Source organism: Malurus melanocephalus, unplaced genomic scaffold (assembly GCF_030028575.1).
Source record: "Malurus melanocephalus ecotype Western Australia unplaced genomic scaffold, MMel_1.1 scaffold_15, whole genome shotgun sequence".
Lineage (NCBI taxonomy): Eukaryota > Metazoa > Chordata > Aves > Passeriformes > Maluridae > Malurus > Malurus melanocephalus.
Window position 1 is genome coordinate 4794375 of NW_026623247.1, and position 23803 is coordinate 4818177.

General features: G+C 43.2%; 1 protein-coding gene across 2 annotated transcripts in view; it reads left to right on the forward strand.

Moving 5' to 3' along the window:
- The window catches only part of PSD3 (pleckstrin and Sec7 domain containing 3), a 112010-nt gene that overhangs the window by 63300 nt on the left and 24907 nt on the right, over nucleotides 1–23803 (forward strand). Inside the window, exons 1-4 of one of the 2 annotated variants that reach the window (XM_057385255.1) lie at nucleotides 2084–2315; nucleotides 12474–12517; nucleotides 19741–19934; nucleotides 22369–22439. In XM_057385255.1, coding sequence (XP_057241238.1) covers nucleotides 2157–2315; nucleotides 12474–12517; nucleotides 19741–19934; nucleotides 22369–22439 — 468 coding nt within the window. In that variant the 5' untranslated portion in view covers nucleotides 2084–2156. Of the gene's footprint in view, nucleotides 1–2083; nucleotides 2316–12473; nucleotides 12518–19740; nucleotides 19935–22368; nucleotides 22440–23803 lie in introns of those variants that run through there. The other variant, XM_057385247.1, reaches the window with a different exon arrangement.

Sequence of the window (23803 nt, forward strand, 5' to 3'; positions counted from 1 at the left end):
GCCAGAACAGAAGAAATCTGTGCCTCAAGCAGTACAGAGGCAGAATCTATGAGGGATCAGAAGTTTCTTACTCCAGGGATGGTTCTTGTGTTGTTATTTATGTAACCTGTTCCCTATTCCACTGACAGTTGTCCTTCAGCATGGTCCATACRTACTGCAATCTGTGGGAAGGATTTGCACTGGTAACATCCTTGGGGACAGCATGAGACAAGTGTTAATGCTATCAGAAAGGTTGTTTCATGCTGGAGAGACAGCAGCATCTTTTATGAGCAAAAATGTATCTAGGACCATCATGGGGCCATCTAGTCATTTGCCCAGGAAGGACATAAATCCCTGATTGCAAGAGACTGGGAAGAWGTAACCAGGCAAAAAAGTTCACTCAGTTCATTTGCATCTCACCCGTTCCTGGGTGATATTGGGCACATGACATAGGGTGAGCAAACTCCTTGCCTTCTCATGGTTCAGCAGACAGGGAGTGGGACTCAGATGTGAATRGAGACTGGAGCCTCTTTACCCAGCGTTTGGCTGCCTGGTGTATCTCAGTATGGGACATTTATCTCAACATGGCAGGGCAGCAATGCCCCATCTTTGCATGCACAGACTTAGAGCCTATGTGTCATGGTGCCAGTGGGATGAGAGGCTCTCGTGTCCTCCCAAACCCCAACACCACTGCTGCTGACTTGCCCTGCCTGGTGATACGGTGGCACGGGGCAGGTTGCTGAACCTGGTGTTAGCCTGTGACAAGCTCCCCTTGCCGCAGAGTCTTTCAGTTCCTCGTGCTCCCCCTGCACAAACTGGCTGCCTTTTCTGGGTTTGGGACAGTGTCCCCATTGTCCGCTTTTGCCTTGCTGCTCGCACAAGCTGCTCCACCTGCCCAGTGTGTGTCAGCAGCTGTCACAATCCTGTGCTGAGCAGAGTAGAGCAGAGAAATCTCTCTCTCTCTCTCTCTCTCTTTCTCTCTCACATTGGAGCACGTTGCCATGGCAATGCGCAGTCTGCTGCACTCTGGGTCTCCAGGAGCCAGAAATCATGGTGCTTTTGCAACATTGAGGTAAACATCTCTTTTTTCCTGTATATAGTGCATCCACCCCTCGATAAGAGTACCAGCTCTTATTGGCATAGCCTCTCCTTGTCCCCTGCAKGGGGGAGAGTGCCTCCGGGCACCAAGAGCGTGCCTGGCCTCTGTAGCCAGGCTTCTGTGAGTTGGAGTGGTGCCTCTGGCAGTGGCAGTGCCCTCCCATCACTAGGCTGAGTTTGCCACAAGGGAGAAACAGCTGCCTGGGAGCTGCATCACTTGTGGGGTCAGCCACTGGAGCATGCAGTGGATGGGTGGAGGGGTATGGCTACAGCTCTTCTGGCTGCTGAGTGCAGAGATGAGTCCCTCGGTGCTTGTTCACAGCTCCGTTGCTGGTTTGCCCTGATCATCTTGGGAAAGGCTTCTATTTTCCCCTAAGCCCCTTTTAGAGTTTAAAAGTGGTCTTGCTCTCATTTGCACCCTGGGAAGGCACCCTAAGGACTCTGGCTAATGAGTGCATACACTTAAAGGTGTGGAAATTAGCTGATTCTTTTTTCTGGGGCTCGCCAGTACTTTGTTAYGGTGCTGGGGGTTTTCAGTTGTTTCTCCAGTGTTTTGGGAATCAGTATTTCTCACATCCAGGAGTCTGTAGCTGGCAGGTGATTGAAGACTCTTTTTACAGTGTTCTTTGTTATTGCAGGCAGTAATGAGCATAGCAGGCTGTTGCAGGCAGGGAAGTGTGGCCGCGTGAACTGAAAATTAATATCTTGCTTGATCTGCTGGCATTTGTTCCAGCATCTTTCTCTCCACCTCTCTCCCTCTCACTGTTGGTGTGTGTATGAAGGGGGAGTTGATGCTGGAGAGGGGAGCGGAGCAGAGCAGGGGAGGAGTTTCTATCAGCCTCTTCTTTTTCTTTTTTTTTTTTCCTCCCGTCCAGTGACGTGAGCAATGCCTGGAACAATCAGGCTGGCTCCAAACAGTGTGCCTGAAGATGCCTGAGAAAACAGCCTAGTGTGCTTTAAGCAAACACTGATTGCTTGAGCCGGGGCTCTCCAGACATAACCTTTTCCAGTTCCTCTGCAGGGGATTGGGAAGTTGCATTAGCTTTCTTCTTCCTCATCCCATACACTCACTTTTGGAAATGATTGGAGTTAACAGTGTTCAGAGCACCAGCAAAGTCCGGGTGAGAGCCACAGGTTCGGTGAAATACTCCCGAGAAGAATCTCTCTGGCGGCAGTCCCATCGGTCAAAATCTATGAAAATCTCCAACTCCTCTGAGTTTTCTACTAAAGACAGCAAGGTAAATAACTGAATTTTAGTAGTGTTCTGCGTGGTTAGGCATGTGGTTGGTGTTACGAAAAGGTTATGCTTAGCAGGATTTAATAGCTCGGGATGAGCTGCAGTGATCACAGAATTTCTGTCAGGTCAGGAAAAAAAATCTGTGCGTTTGAGGAGAGACCTGAAGGTGAAAGACCTCTGGTGTTACAGTGTTTGGATCTTAGTTGAATGCCCTGTCACTGAGCTTGGTGCAGTAGTAAACAGGGAAAACTTGCTAGTGACAATGCTAATTGGGGCTCTGCTCTTGGGAAAGGTGCCAGAGCTGGCAGGTGATGTCCTTGGGATTATCTGTTTAATGGGAATTGTTTTCTGTAGAAAAATAGTTCTTCCTCCTTATCTACAGCTCTGTGGTTTAGTAGGTGTGGGTGCTAGGTGAAAATACTATCTCACTTGCATGTGTGACTACATATTGTTGTCAATATTTATTAGGAAGGCATTGCTGATACATTTATAGGAATTCGTTAGTGTATTGTAGTGGTTGGTAGCGCAGGCTATGCCCAGCTGCTAAAGTCACTGTGTGCAGCATSTCATCACCCTGCCCAGCCCAGTTATTCAGTTCCTAAGCAAACAACCCCCACTCCATGCAGCATCTCTTTTTTTTCCTCATCCCTCGTTCCCACAATAACTGAGAGGCACTTAGGAGCTCTTGGCAAGTGCTGCATGTCTCCAAGGGTTGGATGAACTTTATGCAATGACCAAACATGCCTCTAATTTAATTCTTATTGCCAGTTGATTCTGCCCTTGGGATTAGAAGATAAAACCACTTGCAAAGGTGTGTTGAATCAGGGTGAAATATTTCAAAGCATCAGCCAAGCATTTAACCATGTCTTGTGTCTGTGTACATGCAAGCAGGCTCATGCAAGGATCTTCCTTTACTGTTCCTCTCTAAATCTGCTATCTGTTCTGAGAGAAGCCTCTGCTGTGGTGAAAAGATCCCAGTACTGCACAGTAGTTCCTAGCAGATCACTCTCTGCTAGCTTACAGGTTGTATGGCATTTCAGAGACTGAGCTATGTAACTTAAATCACAGAGTACTGTGAACAGAAATAAGTATCTTTTTTAGTTCAATTTAATGAACCTCTATTTTCAGGACCATATCTAAGAAACAGCATTTTGCTGAGTTGGAGCAGAGAAATAGCATGGCTGTCATTCTCAGGCTGTTGCTGATGCAGTATGTGTTTCTCCAGCAAATGCCAAAGTAAAGGCTGCATCTTGCGGGTGCTCTGGGACCCTGCTGGTGATCACTTTCACCCTAAGCGTGGGAATGATTGCATGGTATTTGGTGGGAGGATGCATGAAAACTCTACTGCTTATGGTAAAAGCTCAGTGGGTGAATTACTTAATCTCTATGTGTTCCCTCTCCCAGGCTTTGTGTCCACTGTGTATGCATGGAGTAGTATTCTCAGGGCAGGGAGTTTCTCCCAGGGATGGTATCTGACAGTTAGTTAACTACTGCAGTAATGAAAGCTCGGTTTTCATTCCTCCCTGGAATTTACATTTCTGCCTACTGAGTGCAGTAGTTTGTGATTTGAGGTATACCTGCTTATTTTCTTGCCTTCTCATTAAGATGAGAAGAACACTGCAGCTTTGTTTCGGTTTGCTGTGTTGCTTCCTTATTTCATACTAAGGTTTTTGTATATGTGGAACATCTAAGACATGTAAAAGCTGTTACAAAGGGCTGAGAAAATCCCTGCATTCCCTCCAGTGATGCCTTCCTGGCTGATAAGATGACAAGCGGCTCTGCCAGTGATTGGTCTTGTAATTTTGGACAGCCCTTTTCTTTCTATTTCTCTGTTCCCCCTTCTGATCTTTGTCTGCCCATTTTTTTTTTTTTTGCTAAGACGTCACTGATTTAGAGAGCTGATGTATAATTGAGCTTTGGCGCTTTGATACTGTTGTGTTGGTGGAAGAACCCGGAGGTTGTTCATACGTAGTGTGGCACAGGAGGTCTTTTTATCAGTGTAACTCTGCATATGTGTTCGTGCATCACTTCTCAGGAAATGTCTTCAGTTCTAGGCTAGGCTTTTCTGGACACTGATGCCATGTAGGTTTTCTCCATCTCAAGTAAGGTTTGGTTAGTAGACTTGTCCTCTCCATATTTCTGTGGGTGTGTTTCCCCCTTTGTGTCTGGACTGCCTTCTATTTTATCTGCGCTCCATATAAAGTGATTACTTTGCTCAAGACCTTTTTCTGTGACTGCTTCATCTGACTTTGGACAGGAGACAGATTTAAGCCATTTGTGCCTCAGAAACATTTTTTTCACTTCACTTTTTTTTTTTTTCACTTAAGTGACTCAGCCTATTTTGCTTAGCTAAAGAGTATATGTATCCTCATGGTTTAGTTAGTATGAATAAAGCACCAACATGGTGCCTGAAGATGAAGTCTGCCTGCTGCCAGTGTCAGGAAAGCTAGGTAGCCCAAGTAACTACCATCTCCTTGACACACATCAGGTAGTTCCTGTGTGTGCATACAGGCTTCACTAGGGTGATGCATCCTGAGTGTGTATTACAGGCAGGTACCACAGCCTCATGCCAGCAGGAGAACCTGTGAAAAGGATACTGTGAATTATGTACCWCTGTTCTCTGGAGAGCAGGCTCAAGTCCAGACTGCATGCAAGGTGAGTCAAAGGACCTTAGTATCATCTGTGTAACCCGGTGTGCTCAGTAGTCTCTGCTCCTGGCAGACTCCTTTTCTGCAGCCGAGGACTGAATTGCCAAGTACTTGTGCCTGTCCTGCCTACTAATGCCCAGGGCCACCAGTAAAGCATTTGAAATAGGCTGTATAGATGCTCCACTATCAAGAAACACTTCTTTAGCCTTTTCTCTATTTATCTGTAATAATTCAGTATGCTGCCTTTACAATGACACTGATAAAACACTTCAGCAAGTACAGAACAAATTTTTTCCAGCAACCCCTGTGTATTAATTTTACTGAGGATGCATTTCTTATGTGGCATTAATTCCTTGGCTCTTAGGAGCCACAGCTAACCATCCTTTTCTGTTTTATGATGATATATCTGGCACAATCTTTCTTTCCTTTTTTTTTTCTTTTTCCCCCTCCCCCTCCTTCTCCATACAAACCAGATTTTTAACAGAGGAGTTTCTCTCCGAAATGTTCTCCTCCAGTTGGTGACGCACTTGAAATTCCCTGGGTGAAATGATCTCCTTTCCTTCCCCCTAAAACATTCCTATCAACCCTATCTCCTCCTACACCAAAACAACATTCATCGGTTCCATATGCTGCTGAACAGCTCTGTGCTGTTTTATGAATAATGTATGCTGGCTTGTTAGAAGAACGTTTGTTGTACAAACCAGTGGAATTTAAAATTGAGAGCAGTGTCAGCAGACATGCCATGCCTTGCACTAACGCACAGGCTTCTTGGGGTAATATTCTGGCATCCTTGCTGCACCTTCATGAGAAGGGGGGAAAATTTGTGAGAAATCGGGGGCATGTGGGCTTTGAATCTGGCAAGGAGCTACAGTCACTCAGTGATCAGAACCCTTATCCTYGCATTGCCAGGTGTTGCAGATCTGTGCATGAGGACAGGAGAAAATGTCAAGATMTGGGTTTTGAGGGAGGGTGGCAAATAGCAGGTGGTGAAGTAGTATAGATCTGTATTCTGGGGGAGGGCCAGCCTTCAGGTAGTCACCTAAACAGCAAACTGGAGGCATATATAGCAATGTGTTGCACCCCATCCAAACCTGGCAGAAGGCAATGACTCAGAGCTACGCCCTGGTCCAAAGGATGAGCACATTAACACTTATTAGGACTCTGTGTAGACACCTGTGATGTCTAGTATCTGTTGCCTCTGTAACCTGCTTAACTTCTGTGGGGTTCTGCTGCTTCARCTGTTTTTCCTCCCTGCAATAAAGCATGTATGGCAGAAGCCAGTGCTATGCCTGGCTGACTGCTCTGCATCAAAGGGCAAAGCGAATGGACAGGTGCTGGGTATCTGGGGAAGATGCTCAGCTTCTGACTGCAAAGACTAAGCACATCTTTGCCCAGAGATGTGTCTGGAGCTTCCTTGCTGCTTGGGATCAACCATGCCATTGTCAGTTGGAGGTGAAATGGAAATATGTCCAGGCAGGGTGGCTTCTGGCAGTGGCAGAAGGGAAGTGCGACAAGGACCTGGCTCAGAGCCCAAGTGGGTCCATGTCCTGGGGCATCAAGAGCCATCCAGGCTATTCTCTGTAATGATCAGGTGACCATTCCCCCAACAATGACTCGAAAAATCAGGGAGGAACTGTGTGCATGCAGAGACCATGCGTAACACTAACTGGAGAAGACAGTATAGGTTGTCGCTGCTGTCTCTGTGAACTTAGTTTTGGTTTTGCTTATTTACCTGCTCATGGCAGGTGTTTCTGTCTCCTCTTTTATATGTGGAGCAGGTGTGAAAAACAAGTATGGTATATTCCTTTCCCTCTTGGCAGGCTTTGCTGCATGTGCTAGTGCATCCAGGAAGTCAGTAGTTTACTTCAAGAGCCAGCCCTAAGCTGGCTTTTGAGGGGAGGACTTGTACACTGCTCTGGGATCTCTTCAAGCATTTGGACCCCGCTGGCCAGGCTTTGGGGGCCTTGTGCCTCCATGTTACTTAGATGATTTACCAAGATCAGTATCTGGGTAATTTTTGCTGCATCTTTGTCCCTGTGTACACACCTGGTTGTGCCTTTCTTCTGTGCACTGCTTCTGAATTCAGAGGCTGACTCACAGCATCACTGGCAGCCAGCAGGTGACAAGAGCAGCCTCTTCAAATGGGTCCAGTGGTTTGTGCATGTGACAAGATTTTGAGGAGGGTGAGGATAGTGAATGACCTTTTTTTTCTTGGCAGCTTTGTAAAATATACAGGAATTTTCAGAAGCATAGTTTCATGTTCTCTCCATAGTTTCTTGCAACTGGTTGCTCTTCTTTCCTATTAGAATAAAAGTACCAACTAGTGAAAGCTGGTGAAAATCTGTTTCTTTTGTGGACCTACTTGCTTACCAAAGGGAAAATGGGGGTGGAATTCAGCAGTTTTTTGAAGAATTAGAGCCTTCCACTTGTGTTTCTTGCCTAGTGTATGAACAAATACTAACAAATCCCACAAACACATTAAAAAAATCTTTTTTTTTAATACTGCAGTCTTCTAAGGGTCAAATTTGAGCTGTAGGAAGCAACATTGTAGTTAAAACAAGGAAGGTGCCTAGGATTTTGCCTACCATTCTGCTTTATTCAGAAGTCAATTTCTTTTATTTTGCCTTCTGCACTTGTTTCTCCAAGGAGCTGACAGCAGTGCTGGGTCTGAGGTATACTGGAACTAGAGATCAACACTTAACAGAAAGGGGAAGGCTGTTAACTGTAAAGGAGTAGGTCTTTGTGCTCTGGGTAATAGGGATAAAAAGTCAAAGCACTGAAGTCAGACACTGCTGAGTGTTTGATATCAGGGGGTTTGGATCCTGTCTACAGTAGCCTTGCGTAACAAAAGAGATAAAAATCTTTCCCCTTTCTGAGTGGTATCGGTCCAGCTTGGAAGATGAGACCCATGCAATATTCATTCTGTCATTCACTGYGGTGGTCCAGCCTCATGTTCTCTGGCTTACATAGCAGATTTGCCGAACACTACCCAGGCTAGCAGGTAGGAAGAGGTGATTGTTGTCAATCTGTAAGAGTACTTTGAAATAGAGCTTTTTTTTTTTTTTTTTCCATTTCCCTGAGAGAAAACACGAGTTAATAAAACCTGTCCTTCCAGCTAGCTGAGTACAATGAAAGTCATGACCATGCCAGAATCTCTGATGAGCTTTGTTGCAATTTAGTGAAGCATTTAAATGCTTGTCTCCAAGTTTGTTGATTTAGCCATACTCTGGAGAAATGTCTGCTGAAAAGAGCCACTGTCTGAATCAGGGCCTTGGGGAACAGCCGTGAAATAAATCAGAGAGCAGGTGCTGTGTTGTACATGTATGCTACGGGTTGCAAAACATGGCAGGAGGAAATTTTACTTCTCTCGAACGTATGAGAGTCCAGTAGGCATTAGAAGAATGTTAAAGCATAGATTGTTTTGGAGAAGGAACATAAAGCAGCTCTGAAAGTGTGGTGAGTCCAGCTGCAAATGTGCAGCCTGTCAGCAGTCTTTGCCAGAGAGGTGGATTGGGGGACAGGCATTCCTGAGAACTCATTCCCTGTAGACACACGGAGCATGCCATGTATACATCTGCCCAGGCTGTGGATACTCTCTACAGTTTTCTTTCTGTTTCATAAATTCCAGAGACTTTCTGACAGCCTCTGATGCTCTGTGGGGGGCACTGTGTCCTTGGTCAGATGTGTGCCATATGACTGGGCTGGTGTCTGTTACTCCCTGAACAAGGAAGACGATTTCTGGCTCATTAGTAAAGATTGGGACAAACATATCCCTCTTTTCACAAGGCAAAAGCCTGGGGCATTTGTTGTCCCTGCACCAATCTGGACTGCTGCTTTTGTGTGTTCTGCTCTTTGGCTGCAGTGATCCCTAGAGATGTGCTTAGCGGTGAAATTTCATAAAAACCTGCACAGGGCAGGTGTTAATTTTCAGAGGTTTTGACCCAGTCTTGTAGGCATTTGGGCCAGAGAGCAACGAATGTGTTTCCCAAGCCAGGTTTTTGCTGTTTCAAAAACTCATTCAGCCAGATGAAGAAAATATACTGCTTCTGAAAAAAAGGGGAAGGCAACTGGGGAAAGAATGCAGCCTCTTTGCTTTGTATTTGGAAGTAATTTTCTGGCTCAAAATGTAACAGAATATTTTAGTCATAGCAGGAAGAAAGAGCAAGTCAAACAAGACAGGGGCTTTGGCCAAATCATTAGGGACGTAGTGGCTTCTAATAAATGCCCAGTGAGCTCAGGGAATCGTTATCAACATGCATTTGCGTAGAATAATGGAGTCATGTCTACTTCTGCTGAACTGCTAGGAGAAATACTAGCTCTTTCTTTTGCCCTTTTTTTGCAAAGTGGTCTTAAAATCTCTTGATAGCTTTCACCTGAAAATTAGGCAAGTGCCTAGAAATTGCCAGAAATATCCTTCCCTTCACCTTTGGCTGGTTGGCTTTAGTCCAGAGCTCCTTATACAACTTCAAAGAAGATAGGTTATATAGAAATGGTGAAAATTCCAGACTTGGAAATATTTCATCGCATTGCTCTGAATGGCACAGGGAAGCCCAGTTGGTGGCGAGGACCTCTCTTTGCTAGGTCAGTGTAAGTAGGATGGGGCATGATTATTCCTGGTGTTTATATCTGTTGTATTGCTCTCAGAAACCTACTTTTTTGGAACACTGTGACTAGAAATTGCTGCCTATGTAGCATCAGCATGAGGTGAGTTGGACCAGTATGTTTGACCTTCTCCTGTGTGGTTCAGTTAAGCCAGATTTCCACAGAGCCAAATATTAAGGATTTTGAAATAAGACTTCCAGATTCAGAAAGGAGCCAGTGAATGACAGTATGAAGAGTGGGATATGCTCGTGGTATTGCTCATGCGAATTCAGCTGTGGCATATGCACAAAACTAATTTCAACTCCTCAGTTTCCAAATTATTTTTGGTTTAGGTCAACATTAAGACTATCTAAATGTTACTGCTTCTGTTAAGCATGTCATAGCTTTTATAGTATGTGATTTTCAGACTTGTTCATACTTGATGTGCTACTTTTTGCTAATCATGTGCATCAACAGTTCTTCCACACGTTAGCATATTTTGAGGCTGTGTAGGAGTTATGTGSCAGAGGGAGTAAATCTAGCTATGGATATAAGGTGAATTACAAATGTGGATTATATGTGTGAAAATCAGGGACATTCCATACCAAAATACTTCACTTGAGTCAAGTGACCTATTTGAAGAACTCCATTAGCTTGTAGTAATAGCAGAGGTTTAACCATTGTATACATCAACTACTGGAGGGATGAAGTAAGACTTACTTATCCAACTGATGTATGTACTTGCTCTCAAAAAAAAAAAAAAAATCTGTCCCAGCTGTCTGATACTCACCCATGCTTGAGTCAGCCTTCAGACCCTTTTCTTTGCAGGCTTTTATCAACAACAGAACTGTTATGTTTGGTGTCAAACCTACTGGCATCTTTCCTTTGCATTGAACGAGGAGCAGTGTTAGTGGGCCGCAGTCCAAAATCTTCAAGCACAAAAGTTGCTTAGCTTTCATTTTTTGTTTTGCACTTAGAAACTAAACATGTTTATGTTTAGCTATGTGGCTGGGAAAGCATTCAGGTATCTATGAGGCTCAGGAGCTTTGGATAGCTATTTTAGGAAATTTTCACAGGCAAGCCTGTGTGACAAAATCTTGGCCCCATTGAAGTCATTGACAGAAAGATCTCATTAAGTGTCAGGAATGAAACTGAACCTTGAATTTCAAGGCTATAGTCTTGTGGCTTTTTTAAACTGTAAGTAAAGTTCAGATTCATGACCCCCTGAGGAACTAGAATGTACCCAAGTCTGTGGGATCCAATGAGATGAATCCCAGAGTCCTGAGGTAATTGCCTTTTGTAGTTGCCAAGCCACTTTCCATAGCATTTGTAAAGTCATGGTAGCCATGAATTCACCATTGTGTTGGTGAAGTCCCAGGGCACWGCAAGAGGGTACAATGTTACATCTTTTAAAAGGGTAGAAAGAAGGTCCCTGAGAACTACCAACATCAACCTTACCTCTGCCTAAGAATTTAATGGAACAGATCCTCTTGGAAGCTGTGCTAGGGCACATGGAGGACAGGGGGGTGATTCAAGACAGCCAGCACAGCTTCACCAAGGGTAAGCCCTGCCTGAACCAACCCAGTGACCTTGAATGATGGAGTGACCACATCAGTGGACAGGGGARGRGTTAGAGATGTCATGTATCTGAACTTTAGTARAGCCTTTGACRGGGTCCCCCACAACATCCRTRTSTCTGAATTGCAAAATGATGGATTTGACTGGTGGACTGTTCAGTGGAAGAGAAATTGGTTGGATGATCATATCCAGAGGAGAGTGGTCATTGTCCTGATGGACATTGGTGACAAGYGGTGTCCCTCAGGGCTTCATATAGGGATCAGTGCTATTTAATATCTTCGTTAATGACATGGATGAAGGGATCAAATACATCCTCAGCAAATCTGCAGACAACACCAAGCTGAAGGATGGTATGCCATCCAGAGGGACCTGGACAAGATGGAAAAATGGGTTCATGAGAATCTGAAGAGGTTTAACAAGACCCAAGTGCAAGGTTCTGCACCTGGGGTGCTGTGGGTGAGAGGCTGGACATGATCTGGCCATGGGCACTGCCAGCCCAGAGAGCCAAACGTGTCCTGGGCTGCATCCAAAGCAGCGTGGGCAGCAGGGGAGGGAGGGAATTGTGCCCCTCTGCTCCGCTCTGCTCTGCTGAGACCCCATCTGGAACACTGCATCCAGCTTGGGGGGCCCAGCATAGGAAGGACGTGGACCTATTGGATTGAGTCCGTAGGAGGGGAACACCAAAATGATTAAGTGGATGGACCACATTTCCTATGAGGACAGGCTGAGAGAATTTGAATTGTTCAGCCTGGAAAAGAGAAGGCTTAAGGGTGACCTAATTGTAGCCTTGCAGTACCTGAAGGCAGCTGACAAGTAGTTTTTACAAGTGCATGTAGTGAAAGGATCAGTGAAAGGATCTCTTTCAGTTTGAAGGAGAACAGGTTTTGACTATATGTTAGGAAGAAGTTCTTTACTGTGATTGTGATGTGGCACTTGAACAGATTACCCAGAAAAGTTATGAATGGCCACTCCTTGAAGCGTGGAAGCCCAGGTTGGATGGGGCCCTGAGCAACCTGGCCGAGTGAAAGATGTTTCTGCCCATGGCAGAATWGTTGGAACTAGATTGTCTTTAAGGTCCTTTCCATGGTTTTGCCATGATTCTATCATCTTAAAAGATCACACACCCCAGAACTTGCTTGAGAAAATGACTGCAATCTCAAAACCTGCATTCAGTTTTTTTCCTTAGGTGAAATTTCTGCTGAAGATATTTACATTGCTGTTAGCAGATACAGTACTTTCTTGATCAGAGACAGCTTTCTTGATGACATTAATCAGGTATCTTTCCTCARCGTATTAATGTATATGTAGGAGGAGCCAAACAATAATTCCATCTCATTTTTCTCCTTTTGCAGGCCCTCTACAATTCAATCAAGAATGAGAAGCTGGAATGGGCAGTGTAAGTATACTGAATAGAAATTAGGAGTTTAAAAACAGTACCTGTGTAGTAATCTGTTTATACCTTCTATGTCACCATCTGTGTTCCAAAGCTTGTAGATGATAGCCAGCRTACATAATGAGTTTGCTTTTTTGCTAATGAATGATCTGGCAATACAGCCTCATCTGTTTCTCCAGCAAGGGGAGTTGTTAATAGGAGCCAACTGCATTTGTAAGGAAAGAGGACATTTCATTTAGTAGGAAACTTCAGCCTGAAAAGAGAGAAATTAAATCCTCTGTTGTTCTATGACTGCATAAATAAAACAGAAGTGACTTCTCCCTTTATTTTTCTGTTCATTGTGTCAGAACCGCTGAATAGAAACACACATCTTGGATTGAGTTTCCTGCTGTTGGTTTATTGTCTTGGTTTGTCTCCTGATTAACTATAGATAACTTGACAACAGCCTAATGTGAAAGATGATAAATTGGACAAAGTCTGATATCCTCCCTCCAGTCCTTAGTTGCTTTTGACAGGTTAACACTTGCTAACTATGGAAATGCTGAAGACAAGAAAAGCTTCCATATCTGATTGTGTTAAATTGACATTTCTCTGTGCTTAGGTTTCATGTGGTCTAGTTATACCAGCAGAGAGTAGAAGGGTCTTCTTTAGATTTTGCCACTTGCAGAACAGTGAATTTTGATATAAAATGGAAGAATTATGTCTTTAATGTATTTTGGCCATACAAAGGTATTTCCCTGCATGTATTTACATATCTGAAACCTCATCTWCTTGGGAGCAATGCGTGTCTGGAATGCATGCTCCTGTACCTCTCAGAAGTCCTAGCAACTGCCATAGGTCTTGCAGGCTCAGTGGCTTCTTTTTTTAAGTTCATGATCTGCAAACAAATTTCTTGTCAGGGTGTGCAGCCTCAAAAGAGGGCTGCTGGTTCCAAGCGGGAAAGCTGTCCCAGTTCAGAAATGTGTTAGATGATACCAGAGTAGTAAAGAAGGTGTGCTACTAAGGGGAATCAGCAAGAAGTGCCATCTCCAATAAGCATTAAAAGTCATGATGGGAGACGTTTTCGCAGACTGTGTCTTGGACCTGAAGCGCGCTGTGTGAATCTTAGATGTCACACCAAAGCTGTTTGCCAGACTCTGTCACAGGTACTTTAGAACCAGCAGAATGCATTATGTGACTTTCTCCATGTCAGAATTTTCCTCCAGCCCTTGCCAAGAGACCATACCGTGTCTAATACACTTGGGCAGCCTCCAAGTGGGAACTGGCTCATGACTGGCTCTGCTCCCATGAACCTCAGTCAAGGTGATTTATGAGATAGCTTGCTTCTGTGTAGGTGATAACTGCTTTGGCATTTACATAGTCTAGTCCATGTCCTTTGTTTGAGGGAAAATTCTGAGCCGGCTGGAAGAGGGATAATTCAGACTCTTTTTTTAATAAAATATCAGGTGGATATAAGGCTACTTTCTTACGGGAGAATGCTCAAAGGTGCCAATTATCTGTTCAAGTCTGTCTGACATGTAGCTAGGACAATTACTTGAAATTACTAGAAACAAAGCTCATTGGGACTAGTGCCTTTAGAGCTGAGAGTACTGGCTGGAAGAGGGAGGGTGAAGATGTTTCTCTTCGTTTTTACAGAGTTGTCTGGTTGGTGCAAAGTGATAACCCCAAGGAGCCCTGGGGCTGCCTGAGCTAGAGCGAGGAGACTTGTAACTCTCTTGCTCTACTGTTGTGATCTGCAGAGAAAGCTGAATGGGAAGGAGACAGGGTCAGTTTTGTTCTGATGGGACTGAGGAAGATCGTCTCTCTCTTCCAAAGACAATTCCTTTATTTCCCTGGTGCACTTAGCAGGATAAGAAGTGGGACGTAAGGCAAAAGTGAAGATAGGACTGCAAACCCCAGTACAAGCTCTCCTGAAATGCTGGCATGTTGAAGGAATGCCTTTCCTCTGGCAGAAATCCTTTGAGGATCTAAGACGCTCATGAGTTAAGCCAGGGTGTAAGAACTGCTCTGAAAGTACATTATTTTGTGGATTGTTGGCTATCAATAAGTCYATAGGCAGGAGAGGGTAATGGTGAAACATAATAGAGGGAAAGACTGCCATCCAGTCCTTGCCTTACTAGTGGTGAGCTAGGTGTGTTATCATCCTGAACACTTGGCTGCACATTTCCAGTAGAATTACAGTCTGATCTAAAGCCCACGCAAAGAAAAGGCTACCATTGACTTCAATTTTGTAATCATGAGAAGTGACACCTTAATCAGCAGATGTGCTCCAGAGACTTTCAGTAGGAGTATTCATTTWTCCTTTTAGAACAGGAAAGCATGAGTACAGCTCTGAAGAGCGAATTGCATTACAGCTCTTCTTCTGCAGTAGGGCCTGGTTCAAGTTCTCCAGAAAGTTAAAAGTCAATCACATACCATAATCTGTAAAATAAAGAGACCTGACCTGGATGGAATTTGCCGTGAACTGATGAATGTGGGATTCTGAAAGCATTTTTTACTCCACACTGCACACCCCRAAGGTGTGAATTTTTCAGGAGTAGTGAAGATGTGAATGGTTTTCAGGAGAATTACTTGGTTTTTAAGTAGTCAATGATGCAGTTTTTCTTTCTAGAGAAGTTTACATGGATATGGTATATTCTTTTCCTGTTTTTTTAGACAACACCGAAAAATTACCTCCTTTGAGCCAAAACAAAACAGGTCATTGAGACACTGACGATAGAAAAGAGATGCTGCCAAATCAAACTGTGATGCTGAGATCAGGGTAGTTAAAAAGACATCTGTGCTAAAGCTCACCTTTTTCTAGGTCAAACTGAGAAATCTCTCCCTATTATAATTGACTTCTTTGTCTCCCAAGTGCTAGGATTTTTCCTCTTTGCAACTTCTTGATGTGTTTTAGAGTTGGGTTAGGTGGCAATCAGCCTGGGTATACTTCCTTCTCTCCTCCTACTGGGAAAGATGCCAAAACTTTTCTCAAGTCAGTTTCCTGGTATAAATGCTATCAGTTCCACAGATGCATGTTACAAACTTGAATTTTTTTTTCAATTGCAGTATTTAAATGGATGAACGTAACCTTCTGCTATGTCATATAAGTTTGCTGTTTGAACAAATGCAGAGACATAAGCAGACTTTTAAAAATGAATGGCATAACCACATCGTTCCAGATTAGTGTCTTCAAAATTTTCCAAGGCAGAGCCTCAAATCAGACCATAAAGTGTACAGAAATAATTTTGTTACTGAGAGAACCGGATGGTGCTTTTCTCCCAGAAGACAAAAACGAGGCTTCCTTGGTACAGGGTCTTTTTTGGAGAGGCAAAATACGCGTTTATTCACAAAAATGGCAGCATCTGGATTTTTAAGTTTTTCACATCTACGTGTTTGAGAATAAGAGGCAAACTCTTTCTGGCTGTCAGGGGTCATGTATTTGGGAAGGGAAAAATGTATTGCTGTTTCAACAAGTGACTGCAAGTGGTAGCTCAAGTAGATCCCAGCTTTGGTGTACTGGTTCTCATGCCAGAAATCTGGTCACTGCTCTATCTGCAGGTCCTTTTGCAAAGAGATAGGCTTAGGGAGATGAGCTGAAGCTCTTTGTTTTGGGAAGCCTTGCAAACATTATGGGCCATAAGCAAAGCCTTGGAGAAACTCTACAGATGGTAACCATTTCCTGTCACCAGCACCCTGCAGAGCAGAGACAGTGTAGGCCCCATTTCATGTGGATGGAAAGTGGGACTTAAAGATTTTTTTGTAGCTATCAACCCCTTTCAGTCATCAGGGAGGGGCCACAAGTACTGCTTCAAGACCCAGAGCGGGGAATGATGTCCTCTGCTGATCAGGGACAGAAAATCTCTTGAGAGTTCTGCAAGCCTAACTGAACCCTCATGATGATGTTTTGCCTTTTGAAATGTGTTTTGGAGCCATTGTGGGGTTTTTTCTCCCCAAAGGCACAAGGATTGTGCTACTTCTTGTATGAAATAGARAGGAGAGGCAGTGGTCCTGCCCTTAAAAAGGGACCTGAGCTGTGCCCGTGGGACACTACATCCATGACTTTGAATATATCTGCACAGAGACCCCCACCCACTAAATCTTATCCTACATCAGTGGAGATCTTCACACTGGGGATGTTACGGCACATGGATGATTTGTGAGAGCCATCTGAGGAGGAAGAGATAGTCACATTCCCCCCAGCTGGGGGTTCAAACAAAATTCAGTTTTCAGGTTTATGTACCCAGAGGCCCACTGAATTTTCTGCAGTTCTTTCTTGCAACAGTACCCTAAAGCCTTGATAGGAATGAGCACTAATTTTTAAATCCCTCATAAAAGGTATGCAGAACCTATGTATTTAGCCAGTTTTGCAAGATACCTGAAGAAAGGCAAATACCTGAACTTTTTTTGCTACTTTRCCATTCCTCCAAATCATCTTGCTTTCTTCTTGTGTTTGACTACTGAAGCAACATGGAGTATTTGAGTAAATGAGCCCCAGATTCCCTAGTCTTCATCCACTTCTTGTTTGTAATGAATCCTTTTTGCCTCTCTGGCTCCCTTTATTGCCTCTTTCAGACTGACTTGTGCATCTTGCCCTCATGCCTATTGTCAGAGCACTCAGCTTTCAGAAGTGCCTGAAGTTTCTGAGTCTCAAAGATGTCCCATTTTCGTGATAGAACAAAAGACCAGTTAAAGGTTTGTTCAATGCTGTCAGCAGTCGTGACAGCAGATGCTATTTTGTCCTTGTCCACCATGTCTTTTGAGGAATTCCTATTTTAACAGCTGCCCTAGTTTAAGCTGTTTTAGTAGCTGCTGAGTTTAAGAGCACTGCCCCCTGCACTTAGCGGTGTCCAGGATCCCTCAGGATTGCTCATCACACCACTGCAGTTCCTTGGTTAAAGGCAGTGGTATATTCCCACTGGACAGTTGATCAGTGTACAATCATTCACTCCTGTAGCTCCAAAGGAGATAGCTTATTCCAAAAAAATGTTAATGCCTTTTACTGCAGTTGGTCTCTGCTCACAAGGAGAAATCTGCTGTGTCCTTGGCTGAAATCCCAGAATTCACAAAGCACTTCTCTGTGATACATCAGTCAGAGTGCTTGTGCCCTTTGAGAGATTCTAGTCTGGATTAAGTACCTCAGACTTGTGYTGAGAGCATTTGCTTCTGGAATGGCTGTATATCTAGACATGTATGATGAACATGTATCATGACACACAGAGGCTCAGACTTACCAGCAGCTAGTGAGTGTAGTAGAGATGTGAAGGGTGGGAACAAACAAAATTGTCAGAAATGCCTACACTTTTTCAACTGGGAGAAGGCTTCAACCAAAGCATAGTTGAAGAAGTCCTTATTGCTTTGGCTTACAAAAAAAATTTGTAGAACCTTGTATGCTGGAGTGGGAAAGCACTCATCAGTAGGCTGAGAGACTGCTCTTCTTTGCAGGAATCAGGGCTTTGAGTAAAATTTTGTTACTTCTTATTAGGAGACCTTCCAAGACAACATCTTCTGTGCACCTCCTAGACTGTATCTCTACAATTATTATGAGGTGATCAAAGTCAAATGCTTAGAAACATTCCCTGTAATAAGAAGTTCACTAAAACAGCCCATATGCCTCTGGATTTGGCTTCCATATTGTCAAACCAATCTATTACCTTTTATCTCCTTAGACTGAATTATTCCCAGGAAGACCGTTTCATAGAATCATAGAATCATTCTGTTTGAAATCACCTAGTTTGGAAAAGACCTCCAAGATCAAGTAGAACCTTTGACTGGACATCACCTTGTCAATTAGATCATGGCACTAAGTGCCAAATTAGGTTGTTTCTTGARCACCTAAAGGGATGGTGACTCTTTGGGCAGTTATTTCCAATGCTTAACCACTCTTCAGTGAAGAAATTCCTCCTGGACCAGCCTGGATCTCTCCTGGCACAGCTTGAGGCTGTGTCCTCTCATTCTTTCACTGGTTGCCAGGGAAAACAGGCCTAGTCCCACCTGGCTACAACCTCCTTTCAGGTAGCTGTAGAGAGCAGCAATGAGCATCCTTTTCAGCAGAGCTGAGGATAACATGTATTTATTGCTCTAGCCCATGGTTCTTGGGGAATATCTTTTTGTATGGTCATTCCCATAAGCAGTCATGATAGCAGTGTATCTCTAAAGGATTAGCCTTGCTAATCCTGTCATAATACATGCTTTTGGACATATATATGTGATTGGAAGGTCTGCCTAAGTTTGCTCACTCTGCCAGTCATCTGGGTCCAGTGACATGCAGCAACTTGAGGGCCATGCCCAATGGGTTGRCAATATTAGCCATCATTATGCTCAGACGATTTTTTTTTTTTAAATCAGATGTGGTCTCAGGAAATGTTGCTACCATGACTTTGCAATGACAGCCTTAATCCTCCCTGACACACCTTTCCTAGCCATCTGGAGGGGAATGTATGTGGACTTCAGAGGATGAAGCACTGCTCTGTAATCACTAGCTGTGATTCCTTCAAATACACCACCCACATAGATTTAGCAGCCTGTTCTCTTAAAAACCATTATCCTACTCTTGTGATGGACACCTTTTATTTTCTAGTTGCCTAGTCCTTTTTAGSCTTTGCCTTTGACAAGCAAAAAGGCATTTATTAGTCAGGCAATGCTTGTGGCTTACATTGTTGTCCCAAGAGCTCTGTTGAATACATTGCCCTAATAAGTAACATTTTGAACAGCATTTTGTTTCCAAAGTAAAGATAACATAATTCACTTAGTGTGGTTTTTATTTTTAAATTACTACTTTTATGCCAGGCTGCAGAGGAAAATAAAGGAAAAGAGGGAAAGTCCATGTTCCATATGCTAAGTTAACGGGTAAGCTGCAGTGATCTGCATTATTCTAATTCTTTTCATCTACATGTGAAGAAATTGGGCATTTTTCAGGAGAACCCAGCAGGTAAATATTTTCCATTTTAGCACTCAAATGCATGGAATTAAAAATAGGTTGTCTGGGACATGGAACACTCTTGAAATCTTATCTTTTGAGACAGTAATGGAAACTTAGGCTTTATTGAAAATCTGTATCCTGGTGAAGTAGGTGAACTGAAGCTTTGCTATGATATGTCTGTATTTTGGTATATTTCTAGGTTTCTCTCTTGAGTCTGGCTCCCTATAAAGAGAGCTATGTTTTGACAAGGAGTGTTCAAAAATTGCTGAAACTAAACTTTGCTGGTCAGTCCATCATTCATGTATGATTTTCACTGCTTTTTAAGGGATGAAGAAGAGAAAAAAAAATCTCACTCGGATGGTACAGATGAAAAGGATAATGGGAGCCAAACAAAGGCTGTCAGTAGAATTGGCAACTCAAATAACCCGTTCCTGGACATCCCTCATGACCCCAATGCTGCTRTCTATAAAACTGGATTTCTGGCTCGGAAAATCCATGCAGATATGGACGGAAAGAAAAGTGAGTAATTTTTCAATCCTAATGTGTTATTTTCTTGTTATGTTTTCACAATGAGCCCATGTACTTCTCAAGGCAAAGAGTGCTGCATCATTAGGGGAAATAGGAGCAATAACTGGCAACACAGCAACTGGATTATCACACTCTCACTGTGATACAGTGCCAGGATTTACAATGCTCAGTCCCATTTTCAGCAGCCCTAATGYATGAGCATAAGAAGTAATGTGATACAGAAACGCAATGGGAATTTTTTGTGCTAAAAGAAATTTAATGTAGTGGTTTACAGAATAGAAAATAATTTCAAGTGAATTACAGTAGCTGTTCTTTAGTAATTTGATAATTCTCCTTTTCCTTATGTGACACCAGATTCTTCCAAATATCCCTTCCCCCTCGGTCTGGCTTTAAAGAAAGGCTGTTCTTCACCTCTGTTTGGAAGATGCTGTAACTGTTCCTTTCCTACCTTCCCAGCCTTGGGTCACATATCCAATGAAGGGCAGCAGCATTTGGCACTATCCAGCTTTTTACTATGCAGTTCCTCCCTGCCCTTTTTTTTTGTAATAATCCTGCTGCATCTCTTACTTACTTTAATTATCTTCTTCCCTTCTTGCCCTACTTCTATTTGTGATGTTCTAATTATTGAGGGCCTCTGATGCATGTGTGTGTTTCGGTGTTTGGATACTTTCATTTGTTGTCTACAGATCTTGGAAAAAGCAGACGTTAGTCAAAGCATCTGCGTTTCCCCAGTCATTGTTGATCACTGCCTACTTGTGGTTCTCATTGTTGGACTAAATCCCAGAGCCTGGCTTCATGATGGGTTTCCAGTAACTGCCAGTCTCTTCTAGCTGGGCTGTGTTGTCTGGTGTTCACATGTTTTGCTAGTCTATTTTAGAAGGTACAATTGGAGGTCAGTGTTTTCAAAATGGAAGCTGACAGCTGGACAACTGAATCCAGACAGAGGTGTCAAAATCAGACTGACCTCATTCTTTGTGATGACAGGGTGCTCTAAATAGATTCATCTTTATTAAACATCTTTTTATTCAGCCTTAATAAGTAGTTGTATCTACTTGCCTTTTTAAATTATTTCTTTAATTATAAGTACCAGAATTGCTCATTATTCAGCACACTAAACGCTGGCATTTTGGGGATAACCCTTTTATGAGTAATGTAATTAGGGTCAAATTTTCAGAAGTTTCTGTACAATTTAAATTCTGTCTTGCTGTCATACAGCTCTCAAAAAAGTTGCATTCTGGCTTTCCAGGCACRAATAAACAATTTTTTTTTYTYTTTTTTTTTTAAGCTAGACCTTTTCATATTTAATTTCTTAATGGAGATTTTGCTGAGCAGAGATTAGCTTGTGTTGGATTTACAATGAGGTGATGTGCTAGAATGCTCATGTGTACTTTCTCAGGAGCCTAGTTCTGAGGGCTAGAGGCACTTAAGCACWTAGAGGAGAAGGATGTAACAGGGGCAAATGCCTGGAAGCTGAACCGAACAAATGCCAGTTGGAAATAAGGCCTGTTATGCGAGATGAGAATGATTAACCTCCTCGGGACAAGGGATGTGTARCCTCTTCATCTTTTCTGTCTTCAGATCAGAATGAGGTACCTTTCTGAGTGTCATGCTTTAGTTATGCACAGGTTATTAATTTCAGTATAAGGTCAGTGATMTGCGTATATATGGATGCTGGTCAGCTGAGTGCTTGGTGGGGAGTGAGCTTAGATCCAGGCTTCTAGTGTTTGGCATGGTGACCGTACAGCCTGTGCCTAATTCTCTCTCCATTGCAGCTGTTTCAAACTGATCCTTCAGCCTTCATGCTGAATTTACATTTCCCRCCCCCCCCTGCTGCTTGTTTGTAGGAATTTATGGGATAGATATGTTGTCTCTGTTATGTTCTTCAACCTCTAACTGGCTTTAGCTTTCTTATGGGGTTGGGATTTTTTCGTAGGATTTTGTTTGGCACCCTTCTCCTTTCCAATGTGAACTTGGGTGTGCAGCAGCAGTAAAGAGGAAGGATGCTCTTGAGAGATACTGCTTTCTGAGTAGTATCCCACTGGTCCTGAGCATTGCCTACCAGCCTGCAGTGGCAAACAGAAAGGGTGTTCCTTTCTGCAAACTGCCATGGTGCAGAGTTCAGACCTAGCTGTGTAGAGACAGCGTCTGCCTATCTGCAAGATCACCAAGACTGTGGATCTCTGTGGCCTGCTTTCTGCATTGCTGCTGTTCTTTTCTGATCCAGTGCAGGGCTGTCGTCAGGGCTGTTGTATTACTCTCTCTCTCTCACAGCAGGTACGTGCAGGCATTGTGTTCAGTTGCATTGTCCTTTGAAAAAGATAGTATGAAGGAGGTTTAACACAGGACCAATGTAGCTCTCTTGTTGCCTAGACAAAGTGTAAAAATGGATCTGAGTTAACTGGGTTTTCATTTGTTTTCTTTCCAGCTCCCCGAGGAAAACGAGGCTGGAAAACCTTTTATGCTGTGCTGAAGGGAACGGTCCTTTACTTGCAGAAGGTAGGAGAAAGCGCTSTCTTTTGAAAACTAATTTAAGAGGGATAAAGCAGTATGCATCCTCTCCACTCTCTCAGCCCACCTCCAGGCTCCTTTCCCTCTAATGCGCAGTGTGGCTGATGTCCCTACCCCCCACCCTATTAACACACACATTCAGGCATGAATCCTTTCACCCTCTCTCTTTTCACAATTTCGAGTTCAGTTCCACTCCCCATCCACATGTTCACCCAGTAAGTTCCAGTGTATGCCTTTGTGTCTCACATTGCTGAAAAAAATAGCCAGCTTCACCAGCAAAGACAGTGTCACCTCTCTGTGTCATGCACACATTCCTCTAGGGTGCTTTTAACTTTGTATTTCATACATATGACTTCCCCTTCTGTAAGGTTGTCCTCCTTTCCTACCTTTTCATAGTATACTTTTCTGCAGTGCCTGCAAGACCAGCTGCAAAACAATTGGACAACAGCTTGGCCTTGGTAGGAATCTGCAGCTTCTGTTCCTTTGCAAAATTGAAGGATAAAAGGATACTTTTTTCCCACCAAGCAAGAAGAGCCTGGTTTCTAACAAAATGTGCTTCCTGACAGCAAGATGTCTAAAAAAAAAATGTCAGATGAAGCTTTTGTTGCAAGCTTAAATATAGTACATTTTAAACTGTACTGTTAGAACATAAAATGCAACATATGAGTGAGAACTGTCAAAATCAAATAAATGGCAGCAGCTAAGTAGGTTGTTAAGGCTTTTTGCCCTCCAATATAGATGAAATATTCATAAAATAGATGCTGCTTGTCCAGACTGCCCTGTATTGCAGAAGTATGCTTCTTTGAAAGCTGTTTTAAATTTCCACTCTATTTTGTAACTRTCCGGAGTGCAAGTACACACTGCTGTTTCCTTCTCCCATAATATGGCTTTCTGTTGGTTTCATTTGAGCCAATGTGGATAGTCTCTTGATAAAGAAAAGTGATTGGGATCAAATTATTGCAGCATGAGGTTTACAAGGTGGATGCTCAAGGTGCACTACTTTTTTGAGGGAGCTGAAATCCTGATACAGACAAAGCAATCTGCTGTCAGGATAGAAGATTTGGGCTGAAGTTGGATTTGATATGCTCAAAGCCAGCGCAAGACACTAGAAAAAAGTCATGTAAATCCCAAGTCCTTTTGCTGAGAGCAGGTTCATGTTGTACTTTTAAAATGCYTTCTTGGCAGGCTTGTACTTGCCCTTTCCTGAGTGAAGTGGATTAATCTTCAGTTTTTGAAATAAGTCATCTTTAATGTTCACCTGAAAAGRCTGCATTGCTTTCTGAAAAATAAGAAGGCACCTTGTTTGTACTACAAAAATTGATTTCTTAATTGATATTCAAGGGAAAGAACTG